Source organism: Abramis brama, assembly GCF_963993115.1.
Source record: "Abramis brama genome assembly, chromosome: 13".
In the NCBI taxonomy this organism is placed as follows: Eukaryota; Metazoa; Chordata; class Actinopteri; order Cypriniformes; family Leuciscidae; genus Abramis; species Abramis brama.
This window is the reverse complement of record NC_139975.1, coordinates 727,326-745,983: the sequence shown is the minus strand read 5'-3', so window position 1 is coordinate 745,983 and position 18,658 is coordinate 727,326. Positions and strand designations below refer to the sequence as shown.

The following is an 18,658-nucleotide window of genomic DNA, read 5'->3' as shown; positions in this document are numbered from 1 at the left end:
GAATTAATCTATTCACTGAAGTTGTAAAAAGCCGATTTCGTCGTATTATATTATTTGATCGTATTATAGGCTGTTAAATGTAAGACGTATTTCTGTAATTTGTGTTGATTATATTTACATATTTACATATTTAGTGAAATAATGCAGTGGAATCTAGGATATATTTTGGTTAAAACACGCCAGAAAAATATAGCCTCATAATTCTCGATTAGACGAAATTGAAGAAAAACGTCTTCAAATATGATCGCCGGAAGGAGGAGATTAATAAACATTTATATTTTGTTGTTAGTTTTTATTAAAGTTGAACTCCACAACTCTATAAAAATCCAGTGTGACGCTCAAAGTCCAGTAACATGATTTATTAATCGGCATCATTTAACATTCAATTAAAGTTTGTATTACATGAAGGCTAATCATTTCCCGTCAACGCTCAATAAATTGGCTCATTAAATGTATTAATTTCAGCTATTCTTTATTTAGCTACTGAAATGACACAGTAACAGTAGTTTGGTTAATTTTATTTTTTGTCGCGAACGTTCACAATATCAATCATATAGCCTATATTATGACACGATATCACAACAAGAAAATACAATTTAGAATTATTTAAAGCGACACTTATTTATGCGATACATTCGAGGAAAGTCTGCGTAAAACAGCGGCTTCAAAAATATGAATCAAGAGAAAATCAAATAAGAAATTATTGTTTATTTATTGCTGTTCGGTTTATTATTAGGCTTTTATTAGTAGTAGTATTACAGGTGATGTTAATGTTAAATTGAAAAATATCTGTGTGACACGCATATCCATTAAATTAATATTAATATCTATAGCCTACCGTTTTTAGGCCTCGTTCATTTTGCCAAAAAACATGGTCAAATATGACGCGGATAAGAGAAATTAGTTTGACGAGATATTTCTTTCTGATTTTAATTAGTTTATTTTTGTGGAATATATACATACATAATATGCGGAGTGTTTTAATGAATGAAATGATAAAAATAAAGATAAAACAAATAATTAATTTCCATACCTTAAATAAAAGAAGCGCAAAAACACGAGCGCTTTTAGTCATAAATAAATGAATGAAATGCGAACAGAAAGAAGTTACTTACAGCTTAATACATGATGAAACTCCAGTGACCTGAGAATATTAACGAGTTTATTACTAAAAACGATTATTATTATAGAGCTGCCATTATTTTTTGCTCCGTAAAAACGTTCAAGCGCGTGTTTAGATGATAATTGTGTGCGTTCAGTCCGCGTTTTGTCAGACCTACTTTTTTCATCCCCAGCTCGTATTTTAGTTGTCAGTGTGATTTTAAAGGGTCATTGATATCTTTTCATTCTCTCCTCGGGTGTTTAAGGGTTAATGCGCTGTAAATATGCGCGAGTTCCTCACAGCCAATCAGAACGCGTTACAGCTGCCAGACTGGCCAATGGGCGTGAGTTGAGGGTCAGTTTGATCCGCAGGTGAAGTGGATAGTCGCGCTGTGTGTTCACACTTACACACTCGCAGTGGCGAACACACACACTCCCTCACGCGATGCGACCGAACTGCCGCCACGGGGCTCAATCTGGAGCGCGTAACCCCGGAGCTAGTGATCCACAGTGACTTTTCCTGCTTAAAATGGCTGTTCGCAGCAACTCTCTGATGCCGTTCTCCATTCAAGCCATTCTGAACAGAAAAGAGGAGTCTCGGCATCTAAACGATCTGGATGTGTGTTTCTCGAAAAGCGAGTGCTGGAAAATCTTCGAAGAGATGGACGGAGCGGATCGGAGCGATGAGAGAGAGAGTAAGAACTACGACTCGGACTCCGGGCTGAGCGAGGACAACGACACCAAAGCGCAAAGCGACGCAAAGCCTGAGAAAGACGCAGATTTAGCGGAGGAAACCGATCAGGAGTTAAAACACGGCAAAGGCCTGAGCGACTGCGTGTCCGGTGAGTGAAGAACCGTTCCTCTGAGCTCCAGCGGGAACACTGATTCATCACTGTTCACTCTTTAAACTTCTCCATTGGGGGGATCGATCACCCATGGAACCACTACAGGTTCTTTACAGTGAAAAAAAAGTTATAAATATGTTCGTTACACTAAGAAAAATTGGTTCTTTTAAGAATTTGGTTATTTGTGGAAGCAAAAATAGTTCTTCTTTAAGTTGGCTTGAAAAATATCTAACGATACTATTTAAGCTTATTGTAATTCTTCTTAGACTAAAGTTTCTCAACGCTCGCTCTAGACTTTTCATACTACATCCACCAAACTCAGACTAGACATTCACACTGTTCTGACTTATAGTGTGCTTTATTTTCTAACTGATCCGACTGGTGATTTTCCTTAAAAATGGCGTTTAAAACTCGGAAAAATCCCTTAGACTTACATTGACTGAATGTTCAAATGACCCAAGACTGTTCAAACTCCAACCGTCAAAAATTCAAATATTGACAGTTGAAGAGATTCATAAGATTTAAAATTTAAACTGCCATTCTGTGTGCTATTTATCTATCTATCTATCTATCTATCTATCTATCTATCATCTTATCTAACTAGCTAGCTTTTAAAACTACTAAACTAAAACTTAAAATTATTACAAACTGAAAACCTTCAAACTTCAAGCTTTTAAAACTGAATGTTCAAATGAGCCAAGACTGTTCGAACTCCAACGGTAAAAAAAAATTAATTAAATTAAAAATCTAATTTTGACAGTTGGAGAGGCTCATAAAACTCATTTAAACTGCCATACTGTGTACTATTTCTGTATCTATCTACCCATCCATCTATCTATCTATCTATCTATCTATCTATCTATCTATCTCTCTATCTATCTATCTCTCTATCTATCTATCTCTCTATGTATCTATATATCGTATCTAGCTAGCTAACTAGCTTTTAAAACTACTAAACACTTAACACTTAAAACTATTACAAACTGAAAACTTTCAAGCTTTTAAAACTACTTTAAACTTTCTGGCTAGGCAACTTCAAAGGTTGTCTCGTCCATCTTGACTGTGTCTAAACTGAAGTCGTGTGTGTTTGTCGTTCTCCAGACTGTAACGGGACGGAGGAGAAGAGCGTCGATCAGCCCAAGCAGCGGAAGAAGCGTTCTCGCGCCGCGTTCTCTCACGCGCAGGTGTTCGAGCTCGAGCGGCGCTTCAATCACCAGCGCTATCTCTCCGGGCCGGAGCGCGCGGACCTCGCGGCCTCCCTCAAGCTCACCGAGACGCAGGTCAAGATCTGGTTCCAGAACCGACGCTACAAGACCAAGCGGCGTCAGATGGCCGCGGATCTGCTGGCGTCGGCGCCCGCGGCGAAGAAAGTGGCCGTGAAAGTGCTGGTCCGTGACGACCGGAGACAGTACAGCCCCGGAGAACTCCTGCGACCGCCACTACTCGCGTCCTACTATTACCCGTACACGTACTGTCTTCCCGCGTGGGGCCTGAGCTCGGGGAACCAGTGACGCACTCACGTATTTATTCTACCAAAGACAGTCGTTAACTGACTGGGAGATTTATTCACAGAACTGCTGAAACAGCCTTTTTATTCTTCGTCTTTTTCTTCTTGTTCCAAGGACTGATATCAGTTTTGCTCCTATAAAAACACTTAGGATTTTATTTCAGAATATGTTTTTTTTTTTTTTTTTAGCAAAATGTTCTTTCTTCTTGGTTGGAAATAAACAGCACTTGATGTCGTGCGGGTTTAAGGTAACGGTAAGACTGGCACTTTCCCCTCAACAATCCTCAAAAAAAAAAATTAAATCAGAGATAAATATTGATCTGTTGGTCTTCTTAATAAGCGAGCCGTGGATGTTTTCATATGGATGTATCTGTTTTCATATTAGTGTAACGTGTTTTTGTTTAAAGAAAAGCATTAAAACGTATATGAAGCATAATTTCATTCGTGTTTCTCACATTTTGTGAGATGTCATTTCTGTGTATCCTCAAAGTAAAAAGCGTGAAATTAATGAGCCGTGACATGAGCCCACTGGACTTATTAAAATATGTTATTAGACAAAAAAAAAACAGCAAAGATAAGTCATCATTCCACGCAAAACGGATAAATCCACATTAGAGGGTTTTTAGGGGAAAACCGGATAGTTCCGCGTTCGAGGGTTTTTATGTGTTTTTGCCTTATTTTATAGGAAAATCTTCCGCTAAATTATGTGTTAAAGATGTTTCAGATCATCATTATAGTTTATCTCTACAACCTCGTTTAGGCCTGTATTTATAGTCTATTGCACTCTAAAAATGCTGGGTTGTTTGGGTCAAAAATGGACGAACCCAGCCGTTTACATTTTTTAACAAAAATAAAGCGTTAAGATTATAAATGAAGCAGTGTAAACAATAATAACAACAATAAAACCATCACCGCTATGTTCAATGATTATAATAAATATAGTAACCTATGATTTAATGTTGTTTTGTCTCGCGTTTCAAACACTTTGATTTATGCGCGTGCGATCAGAACAAGGCCTCGCGAGACTCTCTGAACTCATGTTATTACAGAGATAATTTAGTGAAGTATTTTGGGGATTATATATTAAGTATTTTGTAAAACTTTATTTCTCAGTGTCCTTGTTACGCATGTTACATGCAGTTACTGTAATAATAACTATAAATTATCCATAATTGCATTTAATCCTAACCCTACAAGTACATGCATTTTATTATTATTATTATTATTACACAGTAAATGCGTCATTACACTGTAACACGGACACGTTAAAATAATGTGTTCGTATGAATTACATTTCAATAAAACTGCATATCGCTTGATCTATTGTGGTTAATCTGGTATAGCGGATTTGTATTTCCGAAATTGAGTGTTTAGAATGATCTTTCTGTGCAGACATACGCAATTGACAAAAGTACATGGATTTTTTTTATTATAACTTGATAGGTAAAAAGCTTCTGAAGTAGGCCCAGATGATGATGATGGTGTTTTATTGCTTTTAAGTTTGAAAATGAAAAAAGACACAAAAGACTGTCACTGCATCTCTGACTGTTGAGGAGCAGGTGGAGAAGATCCGTGTTTAGATGAACATGATGAAGGGAAACTCATCTGATAAACCGCATCTGTTCTGATGATCGAGGATTCAGGTATGAAGAGAATTTTATGCGCAAAGACATAAAAGTAAATAGTTTATAGTGAGTAAAGTGATTATGATTGCGAAACATCAGATTTCCCAGCGCTGTTGATCTTCTGTGTTTTTGAGTCATTCTTCTAGTCCTATACAGTCGTTGAGCTCCAGAAACACCGAAACCATCAAATGAACGGAATAAACTTCAGAAATTCACCGTTTGTAGACGGGATAAAAAATTTAAAATACACGCAAGAAATGATTATTCTGCTATTTGAGTCACGCAAGGCCTGAGTGAGCGCATTATATCGCTTCAAAAAGGATTCATCCCATTTACTTTGTTGGCAGTTTTCAGGTGGAAAGTTCTTGGATTTAAATGACAGACTTATAATGTATGCTGGGAAATCGGATGGATAGTTGACAACAATCGCCACATTAATGCCTTGCTGAATCCATTGATGCCAATAAAAGGTTAATATCAAGAAAAGTAGGCCTACAATGCCATTTCTTAGCATGCGTTTTCCCTATGGGTGTAGGCCTGTCTGTTTTGGGTTAACATGTGCCAGTGCATTGGAAGACTTTGAATTGATGGTCCATATTTTGAAGTAAATTCTCAGAGAGCGCACTGTAAAAAAAAAAAAAAAAAAATGCTGCTTGGATCAACTTGGATGTTTAAGTCATTTCAACTTAAATTACATTAAACTAAGTTAAGTTGAATCTTGAATAAATTATAAAAAAAAAGTTGAAAATTGCTTAACTTTTTTTGATGAGTAAAAGCAATTTAAAAACACGTTATAACTTATTGATCATATATATATATATATAGTATTATTATTATTTTATTTTTTTTATTTTATTTTATTTTTTGTGCTGAGAGTGATGCGTCTAAAGAAGAGCACGAGCCTTCACTACATTCTTCGGCATAAATGCAGCGAGTCTTTCCGGGAAAATGTGTGTAATGACAAAGAAAAAATAGAGAGAGAGAGAGAGAGAGAGAGAGAGAGAGAGAGAGAGAGAGAGAGAGACTTAAGCTTTAGTCTCAAACACAAACGGGCTGATCTGGAAATCATTCGCAGATGAGCTTCATTTTGCCACTCAAAATGCTATTGGCAAGGCTTTGAATTGATCGCAGGCACGCACACACACACACAACATAAAGGTTCAGCGATTATTCGGTTCAGTAAAGATCCTGCTTGTCTGTTTCCTTTTGAGATTAATACCATTCTTGATGATTTATCGTTTTATTTGTTTGCATGTTTTAGTAGCCTATAGGCTACACGGATCAGGTGATAAAGAATTAGAAAATAAAAAGCTCTTTGTGAACCCTTTCTGTGACGTCATAATGTAGCCTAAATTCGAATTGAAACTTATTTTAAAGAGTTTTGACGTTTTGTGTGATTGTCGTGTAATGAATTGCTCAGTTGTGTGACGTGTTTGTTCAGTGTTTGTCATGTTGGCGCGAGCCGCTCCTAGTCTATATTTTGACAGGATTTGCCTCGCAATTTCCCGGTACATAAGTACTTTTTTACTATCTCGTGAATGCCAGTGTATTTTTGGTCAAATTTTGGACGTCAAGGACAATTTCTTTATACACGCTAATAGAGCGCGCCTGTCACACATAATGGCGCGTAATCGGGGCAATCATTTTCCCGCGCAGAGACATGAGCCAGTTGTTGTTCTAGATCAAGTTTCATGTTTAATGAAAGAAAATTGGCATTTCAGACACTATAGTCTCTCGGGTCAGAATCGTCCACCTGCGAGACGTTCATTTATCTCCTAATTTAATTATATTTTCTCTTTAAGTCTGCACATGTGCTTTTGCTTCGCGGGGTTTTTTTTCCCGCGCATTCTTTCATGGCGTCCATCGTGAATCTCTGTGTACCTGCTCGAGCATCAGAACAGATAAAGTGGCCGTGAAACACTCGCTGCTGGATTGTGTGTGTGTGTGTGTGTGTGTGTGTGTGTGTGTGTGAGAGAGATATGATGATGTGAAGCAGATGTTTCGCGCATGGAAATGCTTAACAGGTGCTTGCGCGTGTTTAACCTCACGCCTCGCGCAGTTAACATGTCACAGCATCACGTGTAATTATCATGTCCAATTACACTCCCGCTTGACTTTTTGAGATGTTTTCTGCAATAAATTGGATAAGTGTCAGAAAGCTAAACGGAAAGATAGTTTTCAGTTTTCCTTGCTTTTAAATATAATTTCAGATCAGATGAGTAGAGAAGTAATCTATCTATCTATCTATCTATCTATCTATCTATCTATCTATCTATCTATCTATCTATCTATCTATCTATCTATCCAAACTTCATGTAGTCTAATTCAAATCATGCCTAATAATAATTTAAAATAATATATACAAATAATTATGCTAATGCAATTCTCCAGTTCTCTCTCTCTCTCTCTCTCTCTCTCTCTCTCTCTCTCTCTCTCTCTCTGTTATGTTTTTATATGTGTAATAAAAATGATAAGAATAACAATAATGGGTGAATAATGCTCAATACGGTAGGCCTAAATGTGCTTATAAACGCGATGTAAAGCCTTCTTGCTGCGGTTTGCAGTTGTGCTTATTTGGTTGACGTTTAATCTGTTGTTGGTCCCATATTTATTGTAAAATAGAATTCTATAAAATACATAGTTGGCAATGTTCTAAGAATTTTATAATTCTATTGCAATTAATTTATATATATAGGCCTATTATATATGTGTGTGTGTGTGTGTGTGTGTGTGTGTGTGTGCGTGTGTGTGTGTGTGTATAGCCTATATATATATTATAAAATATATAGAATTATAAAATTCTTAGAACATTGTATATAGCCTATAGACACACACACACACACACACACACATACATATATATATATATATGATAAACTGAAAGCAAGCGAAGCTCCGTCGAGACTCGTTCTTCTCGGATCTGTGCGGATTGTTCCGATCCTTCAGTCGTGGCTCGTGATCTCAGAGTCTCTTCAGAGTCTGTCTGATGATTTATGATTTCTGTGAGTCTGGAGATCCCGGGAGCCCCGTCAGGTCAAACCTCCCCGTGACTTTACGAAAACTCCCAGAATCCTCTTTTAGCAGCTCTATTCCTGCCGCTGTTCTGAACGCTGAGCTTTCTGCTGTTTCTGATGATCTGATATACAGCTCGAGATCTGAGGAGAGACTGACACGTGCTTCGAGACTGATGTGTGTGTGAGTGTGTGTTCTGATATCAGGTCACGGTTTGAGCCTAATTCACACTCGTATGATGAAATATAAACTGATGAAATCTGATCTCTGCGGTGGAGGATCTTCAGGCTAAAGATTCATTTAGACTCAAACTAATGTGTGGAACATCAACGTTTATGTTTCACTTTAACAAACTGCTGGTTTATATCAGAGATTATAGCAAGATTTTTATATGAACTAAATTATACGTTTAATCTCTTAACAGTTATTTGTGTTATTTCCTCACAATATAGATTTGGTTTCTGAAAGGAGGATGTGTGTGTGTGTGTGTGTGTGTGTGAGAGAGAGAGAGAGAGAGAGAGAGTGTGTGAGAGCGAATGTGTGTGAGTGAGAGAGAGTGAGTGAGAGTGTGTGTGTGTGTGTGTGTGAGAGAGAGAGAGAGAGTGAGTGAGAGTGTGTGTGTGTGTGTGTGTGTGTGTGTGTGTGTGTGTGTGTGTGTGTGTGTGTGAGAGAGAGAGAGAGAGAGAGAGAGTGTGAGAGCGAATGTGTGTGAGTGAGAGAGAGTGAGTGAGTGTGTGTGTGTGTGTGTGTGTGTGTGAGAGAGAGAGAGAGAGAGGAGTGTGTGTGTGTGTGTGTGTGTGTGTGTGTGTGTGTGTGTGAGAGAGAGTGAGAGAGAGAGAGAGGAGTGTGTGTGTGTGTGTGTGTGTGTGTGTGTGTGTGTGTGTGTGTGTGTGTGTGTGTGTGTTCTTCATATGACACTCTACACACAGCAGTGTTTTACTGAGGCCAAGAACACAGCAGATGCACAAAAGCTGTTAGTCTTTCTTTCTTTTTATACCACGTCTATTTTTTTTATAAATAAATCTGTTTATAGAAATATAGACTAACCTAAGCGCACCCAAACAGAAATGTTTTTGCAATTTATAATAGAAAAAATATTTTTTACATTCTTAAAATAAAGGTTCTTTATTGACATTGAAAGAACTTTCACATCCAGAGAAACTTTCCATTCCACTAAAGCTTCTTTTATTAAAGTGTTCTAGTGAGAAAAAAATGGTTATTTTTTTAGAAGAAAACCTATAAAACGATTTATTTTTAAACCTATAAACCGATCCCATGATGGAACCTCTTCTATCTTGATTATAAAGGTTCCAAAAGGTGTTTATTTTCACAGTGATTCAAACATTTCTGGCTCCCAAACAAACTTTCAGATCCTAAAGAACCACTCTCTCTCAGTGTGAAGAACATTTTAATAATCTAAAGAACCCTTAAAGAAGCTTTAGTGGTTGCATTGGTGTTTATAAGGTTCTTCATGAAACCATCGATCAATACAGAAGCTTTAGTTTTTTTTAGAAGATTTACGTTTCAACTCTTGCTTCTTAGTTTTTCGTTATGACTGAAAAGCTCCAACATTCTCAAATTTAAAGCTTCAGATCTGCATAAACAAAAGCAAAGCTACCGAAAACATTCACAGAAAGTATTTTAGAGTTTTATTCAATGCGTTTATAAATATATAAATACACTCTTCTGCATCTGTCTCAGTTATTAAGCTTTGGAAAATTCAGTTCAGCTTTACAACTGCAGTTTAATATTTTAATTTTAAAGCAATATACATTAAAATAAAATAATTTAACTGAACTTGATTTTTTTTAGCATCTTTCTCAGGCGCGCGCTCTCTCGCTCTCTCTCTCTCCATGGCAACAGGGTAGCGTCATGAAGGACGAGTCCATTCCGGTAGCGGCGGGTGAGCGCCAGTCCACATAAACACAGTAAAACACTGTACATCCCACTCGCATTAAGCTGATAACTGATAACTGGTGAGTTTAACTGTGTAATGATCAGAAGTTGACCGCACACACACTCATCTGTCGTGTGTAAAGCGGCTCTGTCAGTGCAGTGTGAGAGGATCGTGTGTGTTGGTTCGCGCTGAGGGAAGATGGCGGCGGCTTCACCGTGATCAGATTAACCGCTGCGCTTAAATCTCTGTCTCTGATCATTATCGTGTTATTATCGTGTGTGTGTGTGTGTGTTTGTGCTGAAGAAGTGTTGAGTGATGTCGGACTCCGAGGAGGAGATTCAGGAGCGGCAGCTGAAGATTGTGCTTCTGGGAGACGGAGCGTCCGGAAAGGTACAAAATACACTAGAAATCAATCAAAACATCACGAAATATGAGCAGAAGAAACACACACACAGTCTACATCACAACAACTACACCATCACAGACATCTGGCGACATTTAATCACGACTATTATGAGATATTACACTGTGTCGTATATATAGAAACGTAGTAACGTTACTCTACTATAATAGTAACGTGTTTTGGTGACACCGTGAGTGACTGCTATATTTTTAAGATGTTGAACATCATCTGCAGGGTCAAATACTTCAGCTTCTGCTGTTCAAATGCTGTTTTCACTGCAAAAGTGATGCGGATCAAACACTGTTTTGTAGTGAATGATTGAAGGAGTAACAAAACCGCCTCAGTTTGGATGGGATGTTAAACTGAGGACATACATTCATAACTAGTCGCACATGAGCATGAGCAGTAATGCTATTTTTATCAGCAGTTTGATTGTTTTAATCTAGCTGGTTAATCTTTATTAGATGCACATGGCATTCACACTCTTGTGTGTTTAAGATGATTGTAATGATGCTGACATGATCATTCACTGTGGAGAAATACAGACTGACTTTAAGCTGTTAAGCTGGTCATTATATTACAGTGTGAGCAGGTTTAGAAGCTCAAGACATTTACTAACAAACTTATGTTTGTGTGCGCCATGAAATTTTGTCTACACGTAACAATACCTATAAGTTATAGCCATTTATTACAACATTATTAAAGGTGCTTTTCAGTGAAAAATGTTCTAGCTCTTTAAGGGTTAATTTCAACATTTACTAATACATAATTCAAATAAAAAGTGTCTACAAAAAAAAAAAGTTCTATGAATTCAATTGATTAACATGGACAATTAAAAATTGAAAACAGAATTTGGGGAAACCAAAATGGAGTTGAAGAAGAAAAAAAATGTAATTCATAGGGCCCTAAAATGTATTTTTTTGTTTAACTTTTAATAAATTGTATACATTTCATGATTTCAACATTTAAAAACATGCTTTTTGATTACTAACATTACATTTAACCATTAAATTGGAGTCCATAAAAATAAAAATAAAATAGCCTAATAATAATTTGGAAGAAAAAGACATTACATTTGTGTGTGCTTGTATTTTTTGTTATTGGGGATATTAAGACACTTTTATTACCCAATAAGGAAAGAAGAACATGCACATAAGTGTGTTAGTAAATGGACTGAGCTGCTCAACCAGCATTTTTAATTTTAATCTATTTACTTTATTCCCTGGACTTCTTTGCACACATCTACACTGTCAGTGAATAAAAACAGCAGTTTGGCCGGACTCGCCCGGACGTCTCGGCTCTTGAACCCGGTCTCGCTGTCAGCATCAAGTGCCATACTTTAAACAAGAGAACTTGGAGTTCAGTATAGCTCATTTAAAGTCCCAATTTTACATTTATTTTGTCTGAGAATGCATGAATTTACCATAATGAAGAAAAACGCCAGCAACGTTTTGGTGGTGTTTCAATTTATTTTTTGTTTTTTTACTGTGAACTCAAACATAACCTCCTGAAGTTTGGATTTTTCCCTTGAGAAAGTTATTCTTGGATGTTTTGGACTTCCAGGTGAAATTTTGTCTATGTGTAACAATCATAATACATTACAGCTATTTATTACATTATTATTATAGGCGCTTTTCAGTGAAAAATGTGTGTTTATTTATTTAATGACAATGTAGATGTGTCAGAAAAAGTTCAGGAAATAAAGTAAAAAGATTAAAATTAGAAATACTTTAAAAATATTTTAGTACAAAAGTAGATTGTTAACTAGTTAATAACTAAACCTTACTAGTGTAAAGTGTTACGAGTATGTGTTGTCGTAATGTCTCATCTTACGCTTGTTGATTGTCAAGTTTTGAGCTCTTCTGAAGCGATATCTCAGATATCTTTGTTTTGTAAGAGGATTGATCCTTTAGAAACACAGATAGCATCGTTTACTTCACATATTAAGTGTCCTATAAAACTATATAAACATTTGCTGAACAACGAATGAGGCATTTTACTTTTATTGAGCGAACCGATTCAAATTGACAAAACAAAGTAGTGTTACTGAGGACAAATATTAAGACAGTAGATGAGAAAACTTAAATCTGATATAATTTCTCAATTCATTTTTTACAGAAACGAGGATAAATTAATACTTGAAGGATCGTTCACCCAAACATTATCATTCTATCATTAACTCTCCCTCATATCATGCTAAACTTATTTGACTTCTTTCCTTGAGGAACACAAAAATATAGTTATTTTGTTCAATTAAAAATTAAGTTATTAAAATATATATATATATATATATATATATATATATATATATATTATTATTATTTATTTTTTATTTTTAAACATGTTTATGGTCATTGGATGTCTCTCCTGAGGTAAATTACGTGACGTATTGTTCTCCAGCTGTTTTATTGACGTCTTTCCGCGGTTGAAACACTGATTATTCGATTATACGAGACATGATTGATTTCTGTAAGTTATACAGTATCTTTCAACGTTCCTTCTGATGTTCATCATGTTTATTTGCTGCTGTAACTAGTAGTGAAGAGGAAGAGATGATCACTTCATCTGTCACACACATTAAACACACACACACACACACACATCGAATGACTGAATTTAGTGATGAAACTGACAGAGACTTTGTTTCAAATCAAAAGTATCAAAGCACAGAAATGAATGTGATTATTGGATGGCAGGAGCTACAAATACCATTTAGAGAAGTTTCGTTCACGCATCAACTGAAAACACACCAGACTAAAAAATAGATTCTGGAGATCATATTAGTTATCAGTTGACAAGAAATCAATAAAGAAACCATTTGCTGTACTGACCTTCATTCACTTCACTCTCACTCCACATTAAAGAGAGCTCAGTGTTTCTCCACACAGACCGCACTAAAATAAGACTGAATAGTTGATGCTCTGGTTTATGTCAAAGTTTAAACATTTATTGTTTGAATTTGAAAGCTGAGACTTTGTTTCATATCAAAATGATCAAAACTTATTGTGATTATTGGATGGCAGAAGCTACAAGTAATGTTTGGTGAAGTGTTTATTCATGCATAAACTCAAAATCAGCACTAAAATCGATGTTGAGATTTAAGAATTCCTCAAAAATCTCCCAGATTTGTGTGTCCGATGTTGCGAGAGCGTTTGCCGTGAGGTGAGTTTGGAAAGCCGTCTCGGTAAGGGCCAGTTTTCCTACTAGGAACGTCTTTCAGGGTTTCAGACCGCAGGAGGAACGTCTTTATCCTGGATTTGTGTGTTTGGTTTGTGTGGCGTCCTCGTGGCCGCAGCAAAGGCTTCTGGGTAACCGTGCGTGTACAAACCCTTCTGGCTCATGATGGGGTTCTTTAAACGTCACTTAGAGATGGAGGGAAACACAGACTAGCGCTAGCGTAGCGCCAACACAAACCTGGGTCCGTTAGGGCTGGGCAAAAAGAGTTCTCGATTAATCGTTTTTTTTAAATGTGGTTGATTCAAAATCTAATTTTTTCCATATTTATTTATCCATCACCCAAAAGCCAGTATTAGTGTTCCTCCACTGTTCATAGGCTTCCATGTTACAGCTAATGCTGTGAGATTTAATATTTGTTTTATCTTAAACATAAAATTACCTGATTCTGTTTGATTAAGGCATGTTTCTGTCCTGACTCGTCCAGTTTTCAGCATCAGTTTTTCATCTGGCATCAAAATCCTGTTTATTCACTGTATGTGAAGTATAGAGCTGGGTTCTGTGTTAATGTACACAAGTGTACCTAAAATAAAACGAGTTTAATATACACCTTTGTGGCTCTTAATTTCTTTTTTTAAATTAACCACTTGTAAACTTATGTTCACTGTTCTTTTTTTTTAATATATATATATATATATATATATATATATATATATATATATATATATATATATATATATATATATTATAGGATTTGTATTAAATAGGGCTGTGCGATATAGCTAAAAAAATTATAACGATATAATGTTCGGTAGCGATAATTATTGAAACTTTTTATAACCTTTTTTTTTTTAAAGACAAGTAGAAAACCACTGGTTTTTATTTTATTTATCCACATTATTAAGGCAAACAACAAATTATATTAGTTTTAGTCAAAAATAAAATGTAAACAAAAATATATTCTTTATGTCTTATATTAAGATAAAAAATTAAGTGTTAAAGAAACTCTTGAACTTAAATGTTACAAAATGTGTGCAATGTAAAAGTGTAAACGTAGAACATTCAAGGTAAACTTTGAGGCAGGTCAACATCTGTAATAAGTCGGGGTGGAACGGTGCACAAAAATCACGGTTCGGTACGTTTATACAGCAAAAAGATTAAAAGAGCCAGAGAAATTTCCGTGATTAAAAAAAAAAAAAAAATGTATTAAAAGAAATGATTTTTAAATAAGTGTGAGTTTTCCTACATCTTGAAACTTTTAGTTTTATAAATGGGGGTAATCTTTGAAGGATGAGCAAATAATGTTTTGGTCATCACATTAAAAATAACATTTAAATATGATAATATTTGAGTTTTGAAGTGCTGGAAAAAGATGTGTGACGCACTTGAAAGCATTTTACTGTTCCTGCCAAACTTCCACAGTTACAGTGAGTGTTACCACAGTAAATCCACGGTGAATGTTGCTGATCTGTGGACTTAAAGCCTTTAACACGTTCATTAACGGCACAGTGTTTCTCCTGGGTTCCACGGCAGCGCTGTTGCGTTAATAACGGGGAAATGTGAATGTTTCTCACTGGATGTCGCAGCGCTGTGTAGAAACAGTGTCGCTTGATCGAGATCGGCTCGCGCTGCACGGGTGCAAACCGATAAACGGTCCGTGAAGTACAAATGAGCAGCGCAGTTTCGTTCCGCTTTCATTACGTTTGCCATTTGATGTTGGGCAGCGTTGTGGTGGTCGCACGCGCATTAGAATGAAAATATTGCGCGCTATATCGAACATTTTTTATATCGTTACTGACAGTGGTGTACCGTCGACAAACCGATACCGTTTTATTGCCCAGCCCTAGAATCTATATTCATTGAGTCGAATCGGGAATCGAATTTAGAATCAAAATCGAATCGAATTGAGAGCTTGCGAATCAAAATCGAATCGAACAGTTTACCTGTTCAAATCAGAACTGCTCCCACAATATCTATTTTTTAATCTAAGTTAAAATCTTTTTTATTTGATCTGGCTTACAATTCATGAATTCTGTTTTTCTGTTGTTTATATGTGTCTTTGTCTGTATTTTATTTAATGGGTATTTATTTTGTACAGCACATTGGTCAATGGCACTTGTTTTTAATTGTGCTTTATAAATAAATTGAAATAAAATGAAATGTGACTGAATAATCTGAAGGGGTTTCTCTGTAGAGTCCAGCTGTATCAGTCTGAAACAGGTTCTCCACACTGGGGTTGGTGAGGGAACTGTAGAAACGGCTAATAACAAATACTGAAAATGTTAAATTAAAATACACTACTGGGAACATTATGTTTGCATGCACTCATGCGCTGGTCTGATTTTGCTTCATTACATGTCTTCTTTCAGACTGGTGGAAAGAAGCATCCAAAATCATATATAGATAAAGTGCAACAAAATAAACACATATTTTGTAAATATTTATGGCACTTTATCTATTGGCATCTGCGATACGTATCTTTAAAAGTTTTTTGCTCCACTTCAGTAACACTTATATACACCAAAACTTACAGTTTCATTCATATCTATATTCTGAAGGTTATTACTGAGGGGTTTGTGCATATATCACTTGCATGGTATTTATTTAACATTTTATTCCTAAAAACTTGATATAAATTTGTTTTTGCTTTCCGACTGTTGACATTATTTTATGATTAAAAGAGAAATCAAAAATCCCTTCTGTAAAAACTTTTAACTCTATTATGACAACAAAATCAAACAAAAATTTTGAACCTGGCTTCATCCAATGTTCAGGTTTATATGATGGAAATGTATGCAAATTTAATTAGACAATGTCTCATATGCATATTTAAACATGACATTTCACAAAACTTAATTTCACAAAACAATTGAGTTAATGTACTGTGATTTAATCAACTGTAAAGTATGGTGAGTTCTATAAGTTACACTTTTACCCTACTTGTGGTGTCTTGCCTTAAAATTAAAACAATGAAAATGAACCACTAAAAATTGTATCCGATTACCTGCATGTCATGTGACCTTTAATATCAGAAAACCATGAATGCGAAAGTTCTGTTAAATTATTGAAATAATAATAGAGTTTGAAGTTTGGCTGACATACGACTTTGGAAATCATTGACATTTAAATCCAAATGGACATAATTCCCTCAGTACTCTTCACACTGCAAGTTTGTTTTAAAGCCCCTTTATTATGTGTGTATTAAAGTTAGAGGTGTGTGTGTGTGTGTGTGTTATGTGGTGATGGGGATCTAGAGTGTCTCACCACACAGGCGCGATCTGATTGGCTGTGGTACTTGACATGAAGCACCTGTCAATCAAAGATGTTTTCATCTTTAGCCACAGGGAAGTGGGCGGAGCCTCAGGATAGGTGAGAATAAAACTGTTCTAATGTGTGTGTGTGTGTGTGTGTGTGTGTCTCTGTTTCTCAGACATCGCTCGCCATCCGCTTTGCACAAGAGGCTTTTGGGAAACAGTATAAACAGACAATAGGGCTGGACTTCTTCCTCAAGAGAATCACCCTACCAGGTTAGACACACACACGCACTCACACACACACACACGCACGCACGCACACACACTCACACACACACACACACTCACACACACTCACTCACGCACGCACGCACGCACACACTCACGCACACACACTCACACACACACTCACATACACACGCACGCACACACACTCACACACGCACTCACATACACGCACACACGCACTCACATACACACACACGCACGCACACACACACACACGCACTCACATACACACACACACACGCACACACACACATATACATAAGCAAATAGTTGACGAATAACACAAACTTGAACTTTATTCTACATTTAGATTTCAGATTTCTTGCATTTCTCTTAATGTTCTTTCACTTTCATTTAAACTCATAAAATTGCATGTGTAATAATTATAAAATAACATTATTAAAACATGTCCTCCAACATGCTGCATCCACACGGAAAAACATGAAACCATAATAGCATCTCATATTTTCGTTCATGTTTTATTGATCAACATTTATTAATATGTGTCATTCTGAATTGCATTGAGGATGCCTTTTAAATTACAAATTAATTTCTGAATTTGAGATAAGCCAGCAAACCGAATGCTTTTTATTCAAATTTAAGAATAATTTTAGTTCTAAATTATATATTTAAAATTTTATGTAATTTAAAAAAAAACATTTTTTTACTTGTGCTGTATTGATGAAATGCATTTGTTGTGTCGTCGGGTTTAATTTTTTCTTCAAATCCCTAAAAAAATACTCAACTCTGATAATTAGTGGCCAAAAATATATATATAGAAATTGTTTTAATAGGGAACTCAAACTTAAACAAATAAACAACAAGTTTATTTACAGTACATGATGAAGAAAGTCAAGACGATTTCAACATTTGACTGAAATTTCAGTCACTAATAAGTGTTGAGTAATATTAATTAACTACATGTACTTACTATAGGATTAGGGTTTGGTTGAGGGTTAGTTGCATGTAATTATGCATAATTTACTGTTATTAATAAGTACATGTAACATATTTAACAAGGACACTGTAAAATAAAGTGATTTAAGTAAATATTTCTAACAATAAAAGTAGTACAGGTCATTTGTTCATCCGAAAGATGAAAACTCTCTTTAAACTGATGTTGTGTAACGCATGCGTATGAATAGATCTCTGTCCCGATTCTGATGTTTTCAAGTGTTTGTGAAGCTGCTGGACGTGTGTGTGTGTGTGTGTGTGTGTGTCCTGAACCTCTGCATGAATCACTCCAGTGTGTGTGTGTTTGTTGTACGTCTGCCTCTTTTCAACTTTATTGCCTACGAAAGCTCTTAACTCCTGAACACACAGGCATAACTCTGTTCCTCAGAGGCAGATTGAGTCCGGTAGAGCGCTGGCGCAGAGAGAGTTTGATGTTTAAGTGAAGGCTGAAATCAGATCTCTTTACTACTATTATTATCCATCGCCGGGAACAATACGTGGAAAGTAGTAGTAAGAAACGTTGAGCAAACCAGAACTGTGACACCCAGGCTCTTGTGAAATGTAGGTCACTTTATTATTGTTTAAATGTAGATTTAAA

General features: G+C 36.0%; 2 protein-coding genes across 3 annotated transcripts in view; both read left to right on the top strand.

Moving 5' to 3' along the window:
* Positions 1–1,469: 1,469 nt before the first annotated feature.
* Positions 1,470–4,002, top strand: nkx3-2 (NK3 homeobox 2). Its single transcript, XM_084134033.1, has 2 exons — positions 1,470–1,943; positions 3,048–4,002. The coding sequence occupies exons 1-2, from the start codon at positions 1,631–1,633 to the stop codon at positions 3,455–3,457; spliced, it is 723 nt and encodes a 240-aa protein (XP_083990159.1). The 5' UTR covers positions 1,470–1,630; the 3' UTR covers positions 3,458–4,002.
* Positions 4,003–10,154: 6,152 nt separating this feature from the next.
* rab28 (RAB28, member RAS oncogene family) overlaps positions 10,155–18,658 on the top strand; it is a 32,075-nt gene continuing 23,571 nt past the window's right edge. For both annotated transcript variants that reach the window (XM_084132509.1, XM_084132510.1), the window contains exons 1-2: positions 10,155–10,377; positions 16,995–17,091. In XM_084132509.1, coding sequence (XP_083988635.1) covers positions 10,303–10,377; positions 16,995–17,091 — 172 coding nt within the window. In that variant the 5' untranslated portion in view covers positions 10,155–10,302. The remainder of the gene's footprint in view (positions 10,378–16,994; positions 17,092–18,658) is intronic.